General features: G+C 42.7%; 1 protein-coding gene across 4 annotated transcripts; it reads right to left on the minus strand.

The window, feature by feature from the left end:
* Window positions 1–7,317: 7,317 nt before the first annotated feature.
* Window positions 7,318–10,573, minus strand: LOC144706493 (POLLEN-EXPRESSED TRANSCRIPTION FACTOR 2). 4 transcript variants are annotated; one of them, XR_013582264.1, is made up of 3 exons: window positions 9,082–10,573; window positions 8,409–8,453; window positions 7,318–7,837 (listed from the first exon to the last, which is right to left on the minus strand). XR_013582264.1 is itself a non-coding variant. In XM_078579473.1 (2 exons), exon 1 carries the CDS (start codon window positions 10,533–10,535, stop codon window positions 9,087–9,089), a length of 1,449 nt encoding a protein of 482 aa, XP_078435599.1. In that variant the 5' UTR covers window positions 10,536–10,573; the 3' UTR covers window positions 7,319–7,848; window positions 9,082–9,086. The 4 variants fall into 4 exon arrangements, 2 of the variants coding, with proteins under 2 accessions (XP_078435599.1, XP_078435598.1); XR_013582263.1 differs by having other exon boundaries at window positions 7,318–7,848; XM_078579473.1 differs by lacking the exon at window positions 8,409–8,453 and having other exon boundaries at window positions 7,319–7,848.
* Window positions 10,574–19,458: the final 8,885 nt, after the last annotated feature.

Below are 19,458 nucleotides of genomic sequence, written 5' to 3' on the forward strand. Positions count from 1 at the left end.
TACCTCTCTCTATCTCTCTCCTTTCTCTCTATCTCTTTATCTCTCTCTTCACCTCTCTCCTCTCTCTCTATCTCTCTCTTCACCTCTCTCCTCTCTCTTCACCTCTCTCCTCTCTCTTTATCTCTCTCTTCCCCTCTCTCCTCTCTCTTTATCTCTCTCATCTATCTATCTCTCTCTTCACCTCTCTCCTCTCTCTTTATCTCTCTCATCTATTTATCTCTCTCTTCATCTCTCTCCTCTCTCTTTATCTCTCTCATCTATCTATCTCTCTCTTCACCTCTCTCCTCTCTCTTTATCTCTCTCTTCACCTCTCTCCTCTCTCTTTATCTCTCTCATCTATCTATCTATCTCTTCACCTCTCCTCTCTCTTTATCTCTCTCTTCACCTCTCTCCTCTCTCTTTATCTCTCTCATCTATCTATCTCTTCACCTCTCCTCTCTCTTTATCTCTCTCTTCACCTCTCTCCTCTCTCTTTATCTCTCTCGTCTATCTATCTATCTCTTCACCTCTCTCTCCTCTCTTTATCTCTCTCCTTTATCCCAATAACCCTATCTCTCAATCTCTCTCTCATATCTCTTCCTCTCTCTCTTTGTCTCTCTATCTATCTCTATTCACTTCTCTCTATCTATCTCCACTATCTTTATCTCTGTCTCCTCTATCTCTCTCTTCACCTCTCTCCTCTCTCTTTATCTCTATCTCTCAATCTCTCTCTTTGTCTCTATCTCTCTCTCGTCTCTTCCTCTCTCTCTTTTTGGCATTGGGGATCGGATCTGATCAGATCGTTCGAATCTTGATCGAAAGATTCGAACGAACAATGCTTATTCGAACAGCTCTGTTCGAATCTTTCGATCAAACAGACCCGTTGTTCGTGTTCGATCGAAAGTTTCGAACGAGCATTTTGGTTTGTTCGTGTTTGATCGGCCATTTGTTCGAACTGTTCGAACAAAGTCGAACAAGTGGCCGGTGGCTCGCCGGGGACTGCCCGCGGCTGGCGGTGCTGCACTAGCGGAGGTCAGTCGCTGGCGACAGTGGGCTGCGCCAGCGCGCAGCTGCGACACTCGGCCGGAGATTCGAACAGCGCTGCACTAGTGGCCAGCGCTGCGGATCCTCCTCCTTGGCCGCCGCCTCCTCCCGGAGAGCCACCGGCCGGCGGAGCTCCGCCGTCGTCTCCACCGCGACCTCCTTACGGAGTCTATGAGCTTGCTCAAAGCCTGCTCCTCCCTCCCTCTTCTCCGCAGCGGCAGGAGAAGCCTCTGCTCCGTCGTCTTCCTCCTCTCCTCTGCTTGGCCCGCCGGAGGGGCTGAGCTTGGACGCCGGCGCCGCTGGAGCCGGTCCGCGACCACGTGGAATGTGTCTGGTCGGATTCGAACATTCGAACCGATCAGATTCGAAACAACGCGTTCGAATCGGATTGAATTCGAACATTCAATCCGAACAGCCATCTTGTTCGAACAATCCGATCCGAACCGACGCGCAGATCGTGTTCGGATCGGATCTGAACAGGACAGATTGGTGTTCGGATTCGTTCGTTCGAATGCCCGATCTGATTGAACATTCGAACAATCTGTCCGAATCCCCGATCCCTACTCTCTTTGTCTCTCTCTATATCTCTCTCTATCTCTCTCCATTATCTTTATCTGTCTCATCTATCTCTATCTATCTCTCTATGTCTCTCCTCTATCTCTATCTCCTAGGCGTTGGGGATCGGATTGGATCGTAGCGTTCGAATCTTGATCAACAGATTCAAACGAACAAATGCTGATTCGAACAATCTGTTCGAATCTTTTGATCGAACAGACCATTTGTTCGTGTTCGATCTAAAGTTTCGAACGAACAATTTGGTTCGTTCATATTCGATTGCCATTTGTTCGACCTTGTTAGAACAAGATCGAAAAATTTCAAAACAAATGGCCAACGACGCCAGCGACTCTCTCTGGCATCTGCTGGCGGCCGCTGGTGCGGCTAGGGGTCATTGGCGGTCACTGGTGTCCGCTGGCCGGGGCTGGGGGCCGCTAGCGTCTGCTGGCCAGAGCTGGCGGCCGCTGGCTGGAGCTGGCCGCCGCCGGCCGGCGCTGGCGGCCGATGGGCGGACATGGGTGGCCGCTGGCCGGCGCTGGCAGCCGCTGACCTGCGTTGGCGGCCACTGGCCGGCTGCTGGGCGCCGCTGGCTGGCACTGGCCGCTGGCGGTCGCTGGCCGGCGCTGGGCGCAGCTAGGCGGCGCTAGCCGCTGTTGGACACCGCATGCGCAGCTGGATTCGAACATTCGATTCGATCTGATTCGAACAACGTGTTCGAATCGGATCTTATCTGAACATTCAATCCGAACGGGCATCTTGTTCGAACAATCCAATCCGAACAGACGCGCAGATCGTGTTCGGATCAGATCTGAAGTGGACAGATCAGTGTTCGGATTCGTTCGTTCGAATGCCCGATCCGATCGAACATTCGAACGATCTGTCCGAATCCCCGATGCCTACTATCTCCCTCTCTCCTCTCTCTTTACCTCTCTCTCTATTCCTCTCCTCTATCCCTATCTCCCTCTCTCCCCTCTCTATGTCTCTCCTCTGTCTCTATCTACCTCTCTCCTCTCTCTATGTCTCTCGTCTATCTCTATCTCCCTCTCACCTCTCTCTCTACCTCTCTCTCTATGCCTCTCCTCTATCCCTATCTACTCTCCTCTCTCTTTACCTTTCTCTCTCTATGCCTCTCCTCTATCCCTATCTACTTCTCTCCTCTCTCTTTACCTCTCTCTCTATGTCTCTCCTCGATCTCTATCTCTCTCTCCTCTCTTTACCTCTATCTCTATCTCTCTCGCTATGTCTCTCCTCGGTCTCTATCTCCTATCCTCTCTCGTCACCTCTCTCTTCATGTCTCTCCTCTATCTCTATCTCTCCTCTCTCTTTACCTCTATCTCTATCTCCTCTATCTCTATCTCTCTCTATATGTCTCTCCTCTAACTCCATCTCTCTCTCCTCTCTCTTTACCTGTCTCTATCTCTATCTCCCTCCTCTATCTCTCTCTCCTCTCTCTTTATCTCTCGCTATCTCTATCTCTCTCACCTCTCTCTTTGCCTCTCTCGCTATCTCTATCTCTCTCCTCTATAGCTATCTCCCTCTATCGCTCTCCTCTATATCTCTCTATGTCTCTCCTCTATTTCTCTCTCTATGTCTCTCCTCTATCTCCATCTCTCTATCCCCTCTCTTTACCTATCTCTCTAGTCTCTATCTCTATCTCTCTCCTCAATAGCTATCTCTCTCTATGTCTCTCCTCTCTCTTTACCTCTCTCTCCATGTCTCTCCTCTATCTCTCTATATGTCTCTCCTCTCTCTCCATCTCTCTATATTCTCTCTTTACCTCTCTCTCTATCTCTCTCCTCTATAGCTATCTCTCTCTATGTCTCTCCTCTCTCTTTACCTCTCTCTCCCTGTCTCGCCTCTATATCTATCTCTCTGTGCTCTCTCTTTACCTCTTTCTCTCTCTATCTCTATCTCTCTATCCTCTCTCTCCTCTCTCCCTTAATCTCTCTCTATCTCTATCTCTCTATCCTCTCTCTCCTCTCTCTCTTAATCTCTCTCTATCTCTATATCTCTCCTCTCTCTCTCTTAATCTCTCTCTATCTCTATATCTCTCCTCTCTCACTCCTAACCTCTCTCTTAATCTCTCTCCTTTATATCTATCTCTCTCCACTATCTCTATCTCTCTCCTCTCTCTCTTAACCTCTCTCTCTCTATGTCTCTCTTCTTGATGGCGAGGACGCCAACACATCACCATCGGACGTGTCGCCACAGTCAATCGGAGTCAACACGTCTGCTATGGACCCAACGGCGAAGTCAACTGAAATCAGCACGCCACGGTCAACCAAACTCAACACCGAAGTCAACACGCCACAAACATCGTCAAGCACGTCTCCACCCGCGCACGTCCCTACGCGCGTCATGACACGTCGCCAGAGGCAGATCAACAACTGTCCTTTGGCGTGACACGACGCACGTCTTTAATTTCTCGTCTCTAATTTCTCGTCATTTTCTCTTTCCTCCAAGGTCTATATATAGACCATTGTTTTCAAGAAACATTTGGCAGTCATAATTTCAAGAATTGAGTTTTGTTTAACTCTTCTTGGAGGACTGCCCAGCCTTCCCTATCCCTCTTAACCGTCGCCGCCGCAGCCGCCGCCCGCGTGTCGCCGGCCTATCACCTCTCTTCCATCCTCTTCGCTTCTCTCTCTCTCTCCCTCTCTCTCTCTCGCCTTCCCAGGGTAGCAACCCCAGGCTGCCCAAGGCTGCACCCCAGGCTGCCCAGGGCACCCCACCCCAGGCCGCCCAAGGCTGCACCCCACCCCAGGCCGCCCAAGGCAGCACCTCAGGCTGCCCAGGGCACCCCACCCCAGGCCGCCCAAGGCAGCACCCCAAGCCGCCCAGGGCACCCCACCCCAGGCCGCCCAAGGCATCCCGCCCAGCCGCCAGGCACCCCACGAGCCGCCCAGGCCGCCCAGGCATCGCCCAGCCTGAGCTGCACCCCAGGCTGCACCCAGGCAGCCCGAGCCGCCCAAGGCGCCACCCCAGGCCGCCAAGGGCCCCCGTGCACGTCGTATTTCTGTCACCCGCGCTTCCGGACGCCCTCCAAGCCTCTTACGGTGGTGCATACCGTTTAGGTTTCAGGGGGCTGCCCCGAACTCTGCAAGGGGGCGACTCCCCCCTTGACCCCCCACCAACTGACCGCGTAGTTGGATCCGCGACACCCTGTTGTAGCGAACGTCAGTCGTCCGGCCAACGACTCCCACGCCCAAGCACTCTGACCTTTGAGCAACCAGGCCGAGTCTCAACCAGGGTCATTCAACGCCCGGAACCTCCAGATCCCGTCGTCCAGTGGGCCTCTCAACGCCTGGATTCGTCCAGCTTCGTCACGATCGGAATTTCCCGCATCCTCTTCATGCACTACGGTGTCGAGGTACGCCTAAACTCTTTGGTGTCGAAGTGTTCTCCGTTCAGTATTTTATTGAGAAGTTTCCACCGCCGTCAGAATTAGATTTGGTTTGGATTTCCCACTTCCTCTCTCTCTTTCTCGAGTGTATCCTCGCGACGCGAATTTGGATATTGGTTTCGGTGCTTAGGCATCGTCGCGGTGGGGGAAGACAGTACTCCCGCCATCGATAAGGGTCGGAGCTGCACCACCAGATTTTCATCAGTTTTAAATTCCGAAACCGATCGTGTGATTTCTGTGGTTGTTTTATCCCTCGTCGTCCCTCTACCCATAGTTTGCCCCGTCAACCCAATCGTCCATTCATTCATCGTCCACTCCCTAGTCGATCACTCCGTAGTCGTCCTACGTCATTTCTCTATCTCTCTCCTCTATCCCTCTCCTCTATCTCTATTTCTCTCCTCTCTGTCAACCTCTCTCAATATCTATCCTCTCTCTCAACCTCTCTCTATCTCTCTCCTCTCTCTCTCTTTACCTCTCCTCTATCTCTATCTCTCTCTCATCTCTCTCTCTTTACCTCTCCTCTATCTCTATCTCTCTCTCATCTCTCTCTCTTTACCTCTCTCCTCTATCTCTATCTCTATCTCCTCTCTCTCTCTTTGCCTCTCTCCTCTATCTCTATCTCTCTCTCCTCTCTCTCTCTCTTTACCTCTCTCCTCTATCTCTATCTCTCTCTCATCTCTTTCTTTACCTCTCTCCTCTATCTCTATCTCTCTACCCTCTCTTTCTTTACCCCTCTCCTCTATCTCTATGTCTCACTCCTCTCTATTTTTACCTCTCTCTACCTCTCTGTCTCCTGTCTCTCTTTCTCTATACCTCTCTTTTTACTTATTTCTGTCTCTCACTCTCACATTCTATCTCTACCTATATCAGTCTCTCTCATTCGCTCTCTTCCTCTGTATTTCTCTCATTCACTCAATATCTCTTGCTACTTTTATCTCTATCTCTATTATCTCCCTCTCTCATTTTCTCTCTCTCTCTCCCATCCCTAGTTAACTCTATCCATGTCAGTCTCTCTCACTCACTCACACTCGCCCTCTCCATACTGTTTATATATATCTCTCTCATTCACTCTCTCACTCTCTATCTCTGTCTATCTTCAGAAGACATAATACACGTAGAGAAAAGCATATAATGTTAGGGAGTGAAGGACAAGATCTTGGAAGAGTTATCTCATGTTTGGGAGGAGAGGGTCTTTAATGAGATACAGTTCTCTAAAAGCATGATTGGCATCTGCAGATTTGAGATATCTTCAAGAAAAACTCCAATATTTAACCTAGAAATTGAACAAAACCTAGAAACCCATCCTCTAACTTTATTTGTATGATTGTACGCTTCGAATCATTTTGACATGTTTTATCTTCATCTTCCATTTTCACATGTTGAAAATGAAGCAGGCATTTGAATTACCATAGAAGGTCTCTAGTCCTTTCAAAACACTAACAGTAATAGCAGCCTATATGTTATTTCAAAGATTCAGGCTTTATTTAACAAGGTTATGAGAATGAGGTAAAACCAAATGCACTATGTTGTGGGAGAGACTCCACTATTTCAAGCTTCAATATAGTATTGTAAACAAGGACATCAGAACAAAATATGTATCTAGCATATTTCTGAAAGAAATAAGTAATTTATACTAAGAAAGACACCGGAGAAAAGGGGCTATTATCCAAACAATTATTTATAGGGGAGACAAGGCTGATGGTGGAGTGTGTTTATTTATGCAGTTAAGGTATAAACCAATTAGGGTGTGAATCAGGTTCTTTTAAAAATTAAATTATATTGGGTGTTTAACTATGTGGAATAAGGTATAGGATAGTGCATACTGAGTGATTTTATACAACTTCTGATAGTCCCAAGTAAATCTAGCCCTGAGTAAGGAGAAGCTAACAAGGTTTCTGTGAGGGCCCATTATCCAAACCACTCGGAAATAGGGTACTTTGATACATATACCAAGAATACTAAAACACAATGTAGCTTTGACATCCTCAACTCCCAAAGTCATCCATAGAATTTTATCGAATCTCCTTCTTGCGACCCCCAAAGCCTTCTCCTTCTTGTCCACCAAACCTTGGCCCCAAATTAGCCATTGAAGCATGTCCAAATTGGCCCCAATATCATTTATGTAAAATCACTTTAAAGCTCAAGTAAAACTCAAATTATTCAATCCAAGTAATATTCAAGATATTAAATTAGGTAAAATGTTGTAAATATCGTGCATTTTCTTTCCTCTATTAGTTTCTTTAAATAAATATTTTGAATTTTTTGAGTTGAAAATTAAAATTTAACTATTAAATTTTCAATAAATTCTAAAATGAAATCACGGCTAGATAATCGAGTATTTTGTTTATAAATTGCTTCAGATATATGGAGATAACATTCAAAATAAAGAATAGGTAATCCACCCATTCACCCCTTTTTTATTCCTCTTTTTCCTTCAAACTTCTCAAATGTACTAGAAAATGACAAAACATGGCTGATCTTGCAGATTCTCACAATAGTCACTTGTGACTGTAGATTTATTCGATCCCCAAATATTACCATATATGTAGAATATACACCAAAGTTTATTCTCGATTTTATCATGATTTAGTGATTCTTCTAGGGCATGAATTTAGAAATATTGACATTCTTATAAGTCGAAATTGGCCACGTTACATCCATGTGATGACTGGTCCCTCACAATTGTGGGATGAACCTTATTATTTTTGTGGACAATATCTCATTGTCTTCAATATTCTACAATCCTTGAACACAACAATATCTCGCAAGTCTTCTAATGATTTGGTTCTGAGCTCAAATGTGATATTCACTGATGATCTGAGATTCCTATTCTTCTTCAGCAAACTTCAAAGGATACTGATGCAGCCCTAAATAGAAAACTCAGCATCATAAATGTGAAGATGAGGGTGGAAGTCAGCACCATTATTTACTGCGACTAACCAATCCAGGCTCAAATGATGGTGTTTAAATTTTTGAATGGAAACAAGACGAGAGTAAATGATTTCTTGTAGTAGTTTTAGCTTTTAGATGAGTTTTTATGAGAATAATGGCCAGTAGAGGGAGAAAGTCGGGCGTGAGTGCTCAGATGTTTCCTACAGTGTTGCAAATTACCTGCTTGAAGCATGTTTGCATGTCACTGCCTGTTCTTTATGTAGATCAAAGCAAGATAGTAATGTAGGTTTATTAAGGAATAAAAGTATCAAATAAATACCAAATCAAGAATACAAAAAATTCAAGAATCTTCTGCATGTCTAGGCGCCCAAACAAATACAGATCCAAGAAACAAAAGTTTTCCACAGAGTGACGAGCATAAAAATCTAAGCTTATTAGGTCAAAGAGAATTAGTACCCATATGCAAATCAAAGAGAAATACATGTAATATATCAGACGTATAACAAATGAAACAAGTAATGAATGAACATTTTACCTGTTCTAGGAGTCCATGGCAGTAAACCAGCATAGATCCAACGGCCTATTGTATATATACCAAATCAAACAAAGTTTCCCCCACAGTAAGGAGCATGAAAAACTGACCTTTTCAGATCAAAAAGATTTAGTACCCATATGCAAATCAAAAAGAAATACCTGTAACATATCAGAAGTATAGCAAACGAAACAAAAAATGAACGAACATTTTACCTTTTCTCGGAGTCCATGGGAGTAAACACGTATAGATTCAACAACCTATTGTATATACCAAATCAAACAAAAAATTCAAGAATCTTCTGCCTTTTTAAGTTGTGCAAACACAATAAGGGAAAAAAAAACAAAAGCTTCACCCCGAGCAAGGAGTATGAAAACTGACCTTTTTAGATCAAAGAGATTTAGTACCCAAACACATTAAGATAAAAAAAAAAACAAAAAGTTTCACCCCGAACAAGGAGTATGAAAACTGACCTTTTAGATCAAAGAGATTTAGTACCCAAACACATTAAGATAAAAAATAAAAAAAAAAGTTTCACCCCGAGCAAGGAGTATGAAAAACTGACCTTTTTAGATCAAAGAGATTTAGTACCCATATGCAAATCAAAAAAGAAAAAACCTGTAATATATCAGATGTATTTATAACAAATGAAACAAAAAATGGACGAACATTTTACCTGTTCTAGGAATCCATGGGAGTAAACACGTGTAGATCCAACAACCTATTGTAATACCCCTCCTCAATTTCCTCCTCGCTCACCCCATGCAGGAGCAATAATTCCACCACACAATCCTCCGAATCAACCTCCGGAAACTCTAATCTCTGCCTCTTCTTCCCTCGTACCCCTGAATTCTGAGCAGATTCTCTCCTTTTAACAATCCCCTTAATCCTCTCCTTCGCCATGGCTATCTTCTCCTTCCTCCTCCGCCGGGCTTCCAATCCAGCCACAAACGAAGGCGGAAGAGGATCATAACCCAAATTCAAATCCAAATCCAAAATCTCCTCCAAGGAGAGATCCAAGCTCGAATCCAGATCTCCAGAATCGCAAAACAGCGACAGATTCATCTCCCCCTTCATCTTCCTCCTCTTCTCGCTCTTCTCCTTCTCCTTGCAAGGATCCACAGCCCTGAAAGCTTCCAAACCCTGCTGGTAAACCCTCTTCAAACCCTCCCCGGAGATCTCAAATTCACCATCATCATCCGCCATTAACGCGACCTCGGAGCCGCCCTCTTCCGGGGCACGAACAAGCTCGAAAGCTCCGTTCTTTGATCTCTTCTCCATGAATTTGAGAAGGAGAGGCGCGTGGAGGAGCACGTTCTTCAAATTGACGTCCTCCCCCCAAGGGAGAAGCGCCCGGGCGGCGCGAACCAGCGCAGAGAGAAGCTCGGTCCTGCGCTTCCGGCATGTGGCGGGGCAGGAGAAGACGAAGCCGGCGAGCTCCTCGGCGGAGACGGCGACGCCGTTGAGCTCGAGAGCGACGACGGCGACAGCGGCGACGAGCGGCAAGGGGCGGCGCCCGGCGGAGAGGGACCAATTGACGGCGCAGCGGAGGAGGAACCGGCCATGGCGGAGGACTCTGGAGGCGGCATCGTCATCGAGGTCGGCCATGGCGGGGAAGGAATCTAGGGTTCGGCGGAGGTGGAGGAAGGGGTCGAATTGGGGGACGGGGGGGAGGGGGAGGAAGCGGCGGAGGCGGGAGAGCATGGCGCCGAGCTCGTGGGGGTCGCGGGCGATGGCGGAGGCGGCTTCGGCGATGGGGAGGGGGAGGCGGCGGGAGCGGGCGGCGAGGACGGCGCAGGCGGAGACGAGGACGGGGAACCAGAGGCCGGAGGAAGGGGCGCCTGCGGTGACGGCGAAGACCAGGGCTTTGAGGTGGGCGGAGGAGGCGGGGGAGAGGCCGAGTTGGGCGGCGAGTTGGGCGATTTGGGAATCGGCGAGGAAGCGGCGGTGGAGGGCGCGGTCGGGGGGGGCGAAGGCGCCCACGGGGAGGCCGGCGGCGGTGAAGGCCTGCGCGGTGAAGTTGGCGGAGGGCTGCTCGGCGCCGCAGGCGGTGCAGACGAGGAAGCCGCCACCCGCGCCGGCGGAGTCTCGCACCACGCCGCGCTCTCCGCAGCGATTGCAGAGCTCCATGGAAGGAGAGGGAGGGAGGGATGGAGGAGAAGGGTTTTGGAATTGGGGATTGGAGGAAGAGGAGATGGGGGGGTATTTATAGTGTTTAGGGTTTTATGAAGAAATGCAAAATTAGACCCAGTTAGAATTGTTCAGGGTTCAAGTTAGACATGGTTGTTCTGTTCCTTTTGTGCGAACTTGTGCGAATTGTTCGGGGTTCTTTAGACATGGTTGTTCGGTTCCTTTTGTGCGAACTTTGTACGAATTGTTCGGGGTTCTTTAGACATGGTTGTTCGGTTCCTTTTGTGGGAACTTTGTACGAATTGTTCGGGGTTCTTTAGACATGGTTGTTCGGTTCCTTTTGTGCGAACTTGTGCGAATTGTTCGGGGTTCTTTAGACATGGTTGTTCGATTCCTTTTGTGCGAACTTGTGCGAATTGTTCGTTCTGTTGGGTTTTCCGAACAGAACAATATTAAATTCGAACAGATCATCACACAGACATGTGCGCGGTTCTATCGTTCGCTTTGTGCGAATTTTGTTCTAATTTTGTTCGAATGTGCAGATTTTGTTCGTTTTTGTACAAAAAAGAACAGAACAAAGAACAAGGCCCTGTCTTTTGTGCAAATTTTTTGCTCGTTTCAAACAAACATAACTGAACAACCATGTCTAGGGTTCTTTTCCTTATTTTATATTTTCCCGTTAGCTTCCCTCCATTCCCGATGCAATTTCGGAGTCTTCATTTTGGGCGGAGAGTCCTGCAACAGGGTGTGCTTTCCGCGGTGATTGCAGAGCTCCATGGAAGGAGAGCGGTGAAGGGTTTTGGAATTGGGGCTGGGAGGAAGAAGAAATTGAGGGTTTTTATAGTGTTCAGGGTTTTAATCTAGGCAAAATTAGACTCAGTTAGAATTGTTCACGGTTCTTCCCATTCTTTTACATTTTCTCGTTAGCTCCCCTCCATTCCCAATGAAGTTTTGGAGTCGGCAATTTTGGTGGAGTCGCACAACACGACGTATTCTACGCAGAGATTGCAGAGCTCTATGGAAGGAGAGTAGGGATGGAGAAGGATGGTTTTAGAATTGGGGCTTGGAGGAAGAAGAAAAGGGGGTTATTTATAGTGGTCAAGTTTTGTTTGTGTTTCTTAATGGTGTTAGGGTTTAAACCTACACAAAATTCGATCTGCCTAGAATTGTTTAGGGCCCCTCCCTTTCTTTTACATTCCCCCTTTAGCTCACCTCTATTCCTGATGCAATTTTGGAGTCAGCGATTTAGGCAGAGTCTCGCACCACAACGCGCTTGCCACCATGAGGAAGAAGAAGAAGGGGGAATTTATAGTCCTCATGTTTATTTCCTTTCTTAGTGGTGTTAGGGTTTATACATGATTAAGTGATTATTGATTGTTGCAAGTTGATATGATCTGCATGGAAGAAATAAAGAGAGATCAAGAAGAAGGGTCAGAACTTGGAACTGGGAAGAAGAATATGGGTTTATTTATAGCCCTCGGCTGTTATTTTTACATGATTAGGTGATTATGGTTGTTGCAAGTTAATATGATCTCCATGGAAGAAAGAAAGAGAGCTCAAGAATAAGGGTCAGAACTTGGAAGAAGAATATGGGGTTATTTATAGTCTTCATATGTTATTTTTACATGATTAAGTGATTATTTATTCTTGCAAGTTAATGTGATCTCCGTGGGAAGGGTTTGAAATTGGAATTGGGACTTCGAGGACAAAGAAGGGATGGATTTATAGTTCGTAGGTTTTGTTTTTATTTCTTAGTGGTGTTAGGGGTTAAATACTCTTTATACCTGATTAAGTGATTATTGATTGTTGCAAGTTAATGTGATCTAGGTGGGAAGGGTTTGAAATTAGAATTGGGACTTGGAGGACAAAGAAGGGGTATTTATAGTCCTCAGGTTTTGTTTTTATTTTCTTTGTGGTGTTAGGGTTTAAATATTACTTTATAACTGATTAAGAGATTATTGATTGTTGAAAGTTAATGTGATCTCCATGGAAGAAAGAAAGAGATATCAAGAATAATGGTTAAAACTTGGTTAGTGGAAGTAGAATATGGGTTTGTTTATATTCCTCAGCTTTTATTTTCATTTGTTCATGATGTTTTATACCCGATTAAAAGTGGTTATTTCTTGTCACAGTGCTTGATGCAAGTTAGTTTAATCTCGTGATTGTTTGAACCTACACAAAATTCAACCTAGCTAGAACTGTTTAGGGCTCGTTCCCTTCTTCTCCATTCTCCCCTTAGCTCCCCTGCATTCCGGTTGTGATTTGGAGTCGACGATTTGGGTGGAGTCGCACACCACGCTGCACTCTCTATGGCAATTGCAGAGATCCATAAAAGGAGAGAGGGACGAATGGAGGAGACGGGTTTTGAAATTGAGACTTGCAGGAAGAAGAATATGGGGGGTATTTATAGTCCTCGTGTTTTGAAATTGGGCATTGGAGGAAGAAGAATGGGGTATTTATAGTCCTCAGGTTTTGAAATTGGGACTCGGAGGAAGAATAAGAAGGAGGTATATATAGTCCTCGGGTTGGAGGACAAAGAAGGGGGGTATTTATAGTCTTAATTTTTTTTTTTTCATTTCTTAATGGTTAGGAGTGAACAGTATTAAATTTACCTGATTAGGTGATTATTTCTTGTTGCAAGTTAATGTGATCTCGATGAGAAGGTTTTGAAATTGGAATTGGAACTAGGAGGAAGAAGAAGGGGGTACTTATAGTCCTAAGTTTTTTTTTTCATTTCTTAATGGTGTTAGGATTGAATAGTGTTATTTGTACATCATTAAGTGATTATTGATTGTTGCAAGTTATGGGCGGATACTCTTATTTTTACCTGATTAGGTCATTATTGCTTGTTGCGAGTCAATGTGATCTCCAAGGGAAGGGTTTGAACTTGAAATTGGAATTCGAACTTGGAGGAAAAAGAAGGAGTATTTATAGTCATAAGTTTTTGTTTTTCATTTCTTAATGGTGTTAGGAGTGAACATTATTATATTTACCTGACTAAGTGATTATTGCTTGTTCCAAGTTTATCTGATCTCCATGGGAAGGGTTTGAATTTGGAATTGGGACTAGGAGGAAGAAGGGGGTATTTATAATCCTCAGGTTTTGTATTGATTTACTGATGGTGTTTGGGATTAAATACTCTTTTGTTTAACGCCTGGTTAAGTGATTATTTATTGTCGTGAAAGTTAATTGATCTCCATGGAAGAAAGAAAGAGAGATCAATAAGAGGGTTATAACTTGGAAATTGGAGGAAGAAGAAGGATCTGTTTAGAGTCGTTGGGTTTTGTTTTCATTTCTTAATGGTATTAGGGGTGAAATACACTTTTTTATCTTAGTAAGTACATGTTTATTATTTCAAGTTAATGTAATATTTGTGGACAAAATAAAATGAGATCAAGAATATGGGTTAGAAGTTGGAGCTTGGAAGAAGAAAGGTTTATTTTTTAACCTGCTTTTATTTTCATTTCTTAATGATGCAAGTCGTAAGTTTTATTTTGTACCTGATTCAAATTGATTATTCTTGTCACAATGTTTGATGCAATTTAGTTTAATCTCCATACATTCAAACCTATTCTCAGTTAAAGTCAGTGCATTACGACAATAATGAAGAGAGATAGATGAATAATAAGGATTGGAACTGATGGAAATATTTGTGGTCATCAAGCCGATCATGCATTCTGTATGTTGTTCCATGTTCATCAATCGAATGTATTCGTTATAGTGCATGTGCGATGCTTTTAATGAAATCCATAAATACTTACTTGGACTTAATGAATTATGATGATATCGTAATACAATGATGACTAATATTTCAGCATATGTTCAAAATATTATTATTTAAATGATACTCAAGAAGGAAATCAAAATCTTTAGATACACTAGCACTATATGACATCCCAAGTATGATAAGTATGGTCGGACCCATGGCCATTAGTGTGGGGACAAAAAGCATAGATAGTGGGTGCTCTTTAGCGGAAAGAGTTCACTGTATTTATTCATACAAGTCCCTTAATGGTATTGTAACCAACTATCAACCAGGTTGATTCAAATACCAGTTATGTAAGTGGACCTCAGACATGAGACACCAAATACGTCTTATGAGCTATGAATTCATAATCTTCAAAATCTAAATAGTGTTAGTTTAGGTGCATCGAGAAGTCCACAAAGATGATTTAGTGGTGAAGATGGAATCGTCCAACCTTGGTTTAAGAGAAGACAACATGATATAGTTCATTGGCCAAGGTTGTGAAATATTAGAGAAGAGTCCTTTATGATTTACAGCATAGCAGCACGAACTCGGATGACCAATTAGGGCTTGATGCTTGACCATACCCAAAGTTATCCAAGGAGAGTTAAGTGGATGAGAGACTCAACGTACACGACAGTTGATGATAGACGTGTTCCATGAGTGAGTCGATACACGCTCCGTTGTATCTTCTAGAGCACAAGGTGTAGCTTGGCACACATCAACAAGAAACCCAACCTGTTTATTGGGTCAAATTATTCTAACATTAATTAATTCATATGATGATATAGTTAATTAATTTGGAAGGCCAATAAAATGTAATTGGGCCATCGGAGTGGATTCATTAATTAGACTAATACATAGGTTTAGAGGATCACATGAAAACTGTCTTTTTGAAGTCTAGATATTTTTTGCTATAAATAGGGGAAGCCCTTAAAAAAATGCAGCCAAGATAGAATTAGACGTGCTATGGAATGCATGGAGATGTCTACATGTTGCATACATGAGCAGCTCGACACATCTGACTTAAGGATCTAAAGAATTATGGATATGGTCTGGGCCGATGTGATTTGATTCATGATTTCATTGATGACATTTAAATTATGTTCAAACTCTTCTGTTGAAAATTTTTCTAAGTTTTCATCTAGATCAAGGATCTAGAACCCAATAAAAACTTGGAAGGAGGGTCCATTTATAGTCCCCTAATTTTTTTCAATTTTTGTTTCACATGCTGTTAGGAGTAAATATTTACTTGGATTATTTATTGTACATGGTTCATGTTAATCATATTTGTATTGTTTCCATTTTATTAGATGCTCTTATTATGCTAATCGATGTGTGTTAATCCGTATATTTTCCACCAAATGTCAATTAAAATTGGTGATTTTTCATGATAGTTAAAAGAGATTTATTGTGCGTGGAACTGTGTAAAAAGATTTGAAGAGTAAAATTTAAAATTAGCTGAAGGGATTTTTGGTCTGGATATTTCCCAAGATAATAATTTATTTGTCGCACAAAATAATAAGGTATGATTTAATATTGTATCTCCTCGTTAGTTCAATTTGAATGTCTTAATACTTTCATTTCCAACTCGTTAGTTCAATTTGAATGTCTTAATAATTTAATTTCCAATATACATTTTGAATTAGAGATATACTCCACATAACTAATATTAAATAGTTTTACACATAGTGTTTTTCATTTCAAGTATTTAAAAGATAATGTCTATGTCACTTATAAGACTAGCCCAATTTTAAAATCTCTATCTCATAGTAGAATAACCGATCATAGAAAACCAGCTGACTAAATATCTAATTACTAATTTTTTCAATGCTGAATTGTAGATGTCATAAAGTGATATTCTTTTTGACTGTCCTAAATTCCTTCACATCTATTGGGTAACCAGCTAGTTATATTTTTCTACTTTCAATGTGACTATTTTTGGCAATTGATGCGTCTTATTGGAAAGTTCCATACAAACCAAGGAGGAAAAACCCAGTTTGAAGAAAAGGGAGACCCATGGTGGAAGATGATTGAGTCCAAAACAAGGCAGTATGACACTCCTCGGGCTAGAACATACAGTTTAAAGATGTCAAGCTTATCATGCAAGATATTGCAAGTGATTCAATTGAGCCTCTTAGTAAACATATTAGGTAGTTGATCAGAGGGGCTCACGTGTGGAATATAGATGAATCGTTGCTAGACGCATCACCAATGTAGTGACAATCAATTTTGATATGGACCATGTTTTCATGAAAAGGTAATGTTGTCTACCGTAGAGATATGCTGTTTGATTGTTCCAGTGCATATGTATCAAAAATAAAAATAATAAAATATATGTGTGCTATGTTCCACCATCACTTTTTTCTGAAACCTAAACCAGAAATTAAGATCGGCCTTGTTTACCAGCTAGTCCCAACTTGAAAACCTCAACCTGGGTCCTTCGGTCCTCTTGGCATGCAGTTTTCTTGAAATGAACACTTTTAAATGAATTTAGTACGAACAAATAATTCACAAGGGTGACTGGGAAAATAATCTACCTTGATGATTCCAACAAAGTTTTACTTTTTTCAGTTCAGTGTAAAATCTTTAGATTATTTTTTCATATAAATAATCCAACGTGTTAATTAGGATCAGCCCAAGAAATGTCCACTCTATAAGATAATTTGACAATTATTTATACTTGAGCTTCATTGAGTTCTCTTTATGGTAATGCAGACCAAACTACGTTGAGATATGAGTATCCTCATCTAGATAGAAATAAATGGCAGGTAAGAGAATTGGGGGGATGCGATCGAACCTTTGCATGATGTAATTTACGTGGGAGTAGTTTTAAGTTCAAAATTTGGTATTATTATTCCTTCCCTTGAAATTAAGACAACACTTAATCAAGAGAAATAGCTTGCATGTAGCACTATGACTGAAAACTATGAGTATCATGCAAAGCAATATCTAGCCCAGAATCAGCTAGAACTGTCACGTGAGCTGGTCCGATCATTATAGATCTTACAGATTTATTAGAAAATTAAGGCACATGCGGTTACAAGAGCCTTTATGTTGCGACATAATAAGAAGCCATGCATTTAAAATATTTTAGTCTAGGTTCTAAGTTTGGAAGGATTATCCCATACCCACCTTTCAATGTGTGATGGTAAAGGAAAAGAGTCTCTTGTAGATACTGTCAGTCAAATAGACTGGTCAAACAATTGTTAAAATCCTATTTTCAATCAATGTGACCCTAATATTCTGGATCTTAGAATCTGATGGTTGAAATTTAGCAGTCAGCAGTCAAATTAGTCCTCTTCCACATATTTGTAGCATTATATTGGATGAAAAATTATCCACTATGACCAATTACAAGTACAATAATATTAAATATTATGATCACAATAACAGTTGATGGTGTCGTGATGAGCAGCCATGCATGTAAAATACTCCTATTTCTTACCTAAAACACGTGTCAGACGAGTTGGTGGAACCATATTTCCATCACATTGTTTTTCAGCGGTGTGACAGCATTATTTAAAGATGTTTACAGGCTTGGGTAAAAAAAATTATCCACAAGCCATCAAATCAGCCGTCTTTGTCACATTGATTACATTATTTAAGAAAATAGAAAATTGGGTTGAAAATTTAGCCGCACTGCTAGTTACACGTAAATAAATACTAAAACCAATGATTACAGAAGAACATTGAAGTTTGTCTTAATGGGAAGTCATTTATATAGAATTTTCTAGTCTTGGAACTACTTTTGGTTTGTAGAGCACACCGTGGTGAGGAACAAAGCTCCGTTCTTGGAAGACTAAAAGAGGATAGCTCACATGGGGGCCTGGGTGAGGAAGGCTCTGCTCACTTGTCTTCTTCCTCCACCGTCAACAAAGTCCTTGAGAGAAGACAAATCCATCCTCTCTCTCTCCTTCATTGTGCTTTACTCAGTCACTTTTGTCTTCTCCTCAGTCTCTCTCTCAATCTCTCTCTCTCTCTCTCTCTCTCTCTTTGTCTATCTCTGTCTCACTCAATCGATCTCTCTCTCTCGCTCTCTATCTCTCTATGTACCTCTATCCCTCTCAATCGGTCTCTCTCTCTATCTATCTCTCTATATATCTCTGTCTCTCTATCTATCTCTCTCAATCGGTCTCTCTCTCTCTATCTATCTCTATCTCTCTCAATCGGTCTCTCTCTCTCTCTATCTATCTCTATCTCTCTCAATCGGTCTCTCTCTCTCTCTCTATCTATCTCTATCTCTCTCAATCGGTCTCTCTCTCTCTCTCTATCTATATCTATCTCTCTCAATCGGTCTCTCTCTCTCTCTATCTATCTCTATCTCTCTCAATCGGTCTCTCTCTCTCTCTATCTATCTCTATCTCTCTCAATCGGTCTCTCTCTCTCTCTCTATCTATATCTATCTCTCTCAATCGGTCTGTCTCTCTCTCTATCTATCTCTATCTCTCTCAATCGGTCTGTCTCTGTCTCTATCTATCTCTATCTCTCTCAATCGGTCTCTCTCTCTATCTATCTCTATCCCTCTCAATCGGTCTCTCCCTCTATCTATCTCTCTATCTATCTGTCTCTCTCAATCGGTCTCTCTCCCTCTCTACCTATCTCTGTATCAATCTCTGTATCAATCTCTCTCTCTCTCTCTATCTATCTCTGTCTCTCTCAATCAATCTCCCTCTCTCTATTTCAGTCTCAATTGTTCTCTCTATCTATTTCTCTTAATCGATCTCTCTCTCAATCGATCTCTCTCCCCATCTCTCTCACTATCTCTGTCTCTCTCAGTCGATCTCTCTCTTGTTATCTCTCTCTCAGTCTTCTCTATCTCTGTCTCTCTCAATCGATATCTCTCAGTGTCTCTCGGTGTATCTCTCTCAATGGATCTCTCTCTCTCAGTCTTCTCTATCTCTGTCTCTCTCAATCGATCTCTCTCAGTCTCTCTCTGTATCTCCCTCAATCGATCTCTCACTCTATCTCTCTCTCAATCGATCTCTCTCTATATCTCCGTCTCTCTCAATCTCTCTCTCTATCTCTGTCTCTCTCAATCTATTGCACACAATCTCTCTCTCTGTCTCTCTCGATCGATCTCTCTCTCTATCTCTGTCTCTCTCAATCTATCTCTCTCTCTCTCTGTCTCTCTCGATCGATCTCTCTCTCTATCTCTGTCTCTCTCAATCGATCTCA

Source organism: Wolffia australiana, chromosome 8 (assembly GCF_029677425.1).
Source record: "Wolffia australiana isolate 7733 chromosome 8, ASM2967742v1".
In the NCBI taxonomy this organism is placed as follows: domain Eukaryota; kingdom Viridiplantae; phylum Streptophyta; class Magnoliopsida; order Alismatales; family Araceae; genus Wolffia; species Wolffia australiana.